The sequence below is a fragment of the Penaeus vannamei genome, chromosome 10 (genome assembly GCF_042767895.1).
Source record: "Penaeus vannamei isolate JL-2024 chromosome 10, ASM4276789v1, whole genome shotgun sequence".
In the NCBI taxonomy this organism is placed as follows: domain Eukaryota; kingdom Metazoa; phylum Arthropoda; class Malacostraca; order Decapoda; family Penaeidae; genus Penaeus; species Penaeus vannamei.
The window spans coordinates 21030279-21032778 of NC_091558.1; the positions used below are offsets into that span (position 1 = coordinate 21030279).

The window sequence follows — 2500 nt, forward strand, 5'->3', positions numbered from 1 at the left end:
CCACCCCCCTCTCTCTCTCTACCTCTCTCTCCGTCTCTCTCTTCTTCCCCCTCGTTGGCGCCCCACCTCATGGCCATCGAAGCTCTTAAAAGACGATAGATTTATTTTCATAATGGAATTCGCATCACTCGGCGACTCCCAAGGAGGCCTAGATCCCAAAGTCTGGTTAATATCACTAATGCATCGGGGGCCTCGAAGGACAATCAGAGGTCTGACGAGGAATTTATCATTAAGTTCTTTCAATTTTGATTTTTTCTTCTCCGTTGATTAAACCTCCAATAACCTGGTGCTGAAAATCCGAGGAAAATCATCAGATTGATTAGGATTTGATAATTATGCTAATGATTCTCCTTTGGGCGAGTTTGTAATTTTAGTGGAAATTATTGTTTCGTTTATACTATTTCCTTTTATTTGTTTATTTATTTATTTTTGTTTAAAATGTCTATCAATTCTTTTATGAATTGAATGTAAATAAACAATTGTTTCGTTTATTCTATTCTACTTATTTTTTTCATTTATGTATTTATTTATTTTTGGTTGCAATGTCTACCAACTTTATATGAATTGGATGTAGATAAACAATTTTTCTGTCTTGTGTATAAATATCCCCTTGCGAATAAGCATTGCAGAATTTGATATATCTCCATTTCAAACAAAAGATGATTCCTTTGACATACTTTGATATATATGTTATTCTCTGCGCACGAAATGCCCTTGATACATCACTTTTGCTTTGCATTTCCTTTTCTCTTTTGTAGTTTTATCATTTCTATCGTTTCCCACTTCTCTTATCCAAGTCCCTTTACATAAATATGTTTTTTTTATTTATCTTTCTAGCCTTTACACGTAGCCATAGAAACCTTACCTCCTGCTTTTCTCGTTCTTCTACACCTTTGCCCCTAGGATCATTTTATATTCTATTTTTTATGTGTGTGTGTGTGTGTGTGTGTGTGTGTGTGTGTGTGTGTGTGTGTGTGTGTGTGTGTGTGTGTGTGTGTGTGTGTGTGTGTGTGTGTGTGTGTGTGTGTGTGTGTGTGTGTGTGTGTGTGTGTGTGTGTGTGTGTGTGTGTGTCTATGTGAGAGTGCTTCCCCTCTAAGGTGCCACTAAACTCTACGGTTTCACAACCCGCGTTTCACTTACTTCTTCCACCGTCCTGAAGACCCGAAGCATGTTCAGCCCCGCCAGCTTCTTCAGGTCCAGGATGCTCCAGGTGGGATCACGGAGGAGCTCGGCGAATAATTCCGGGTACTTCGAGACGTCCTCTAAGCCCTTGGGAGTCCTTGGAGAAAGGAAAGGCTTTTGTTAACTGTGGACGGGTAGTGTTCGAGGATGTCTTTGGAATAAACATACGGATTACTTTTTGGTTTTGGTTTGTTTTTATATTCGTTATAAATTGTTAAGGGTTATACAGATCTGTAATATAGAATAATGTAATATAATACTAGAGTTATGATATTGGAAATTTTACAAGCAATTTTCTCATTTCTATCTACAATAGCTTATTCATATAGTAATACACTTATGAAAATACGATGTTGCCCTGTTCTATCTTGAATATAGAAAATATCTTTCTATATGAATTTCCTGTCCATTTTCGCAGAGGACGTTCGAAAAATTTCTTTGAACTTCGCTGTGCTTACTTTACTATGGATAAAAAACAGAATTTCTATAACACTAGTCAAGATCCTCAAATAATTTTTTTATTGTGTCTTGGACTATAATTTCACTTCCGTTTGGATATCCTGTCCAAGATCCAATAGGAAAACTACAGAGAGAAAAAAATCATACGATATTAACGCTCCACTACAAAATAAATAAACAAATAAATAAATAATAAAAATAAAAATATAATGAAAAATAAATTGTTTATCAGAAAATTGCCTTTCAGAAAACTGCTTATTAGGAAATTGCTTGCCAGAAATTTACTTACCTGTTGATACCATCTAAAATAATGTTTACCAGAAATTTGCTTATCAGAAAATTGCTTACCAGAAAACCGCTTACCAGAAATTTGCATACTTGTTGATACCATCGCAAAAACAACAACAACAAAAAAAAAAAGATGTTCACCAGGAAGATTGCTCACCAAAAAACTGCTTACCTGTTGATACCATCGCAAAAAAAAAAAAAAAAAAAAAAAAAAAAAGAGATGTTCACCAGGAAGACTGCTCACCAAATAGACTGCTTACCTGTTGATACTATCGAAAAAAAAAAAACGTTCACCAGGAAGATTTCTCACCAAAAAGACTGCTTACCTGTTGATGCCGTCGTAACCAGCGCCTAGCCCCACGTGGTCGACGCCCGCGACCGATCTTACGTAATTGATGTGGGCTGAAAATTATGGAAGCTGTGGTCATCATTAAGTAATTATTACAGTTGTTAAAGCACTGGGATTATTATTCTTTAAAAATGATAGTGTTGTAGTGATGACATGGATGAAAAAAATATTGTTATATTCATGATAACAATGAAAGAATTATATTAGTGTTTTAGTGGTGA

General features: G+C 35.6%; 1 protein-coding gene across 1 annotated transcript in view; it reads right to left on the reverse strand.

The window, feature by feature from the left end:
- The window catches only part of LOC138862811 (dipeptidase 1-like), a 135624-nt gene that overhangs the window by 2822 nt on the left and 130302 nt on the right, over positions 1 to 2500 (reverse strand). The window contains exons 9-10 of the mRNA XM_070125955.1: positions 2257 to 2332; positions 1142 to 1280 (exon numbers count right to left, since the gene is read on the reverse strand). Of these exons, the coding sequence (XP_069982056.1) occupies positions 1142 to 1280; positions 2257 to 2332 (215 nt within the window). The remainder of the gene's footprint in view (positions 1 to 1141; positions 1281 to 2256; positions 2333 to 2500) is intronic.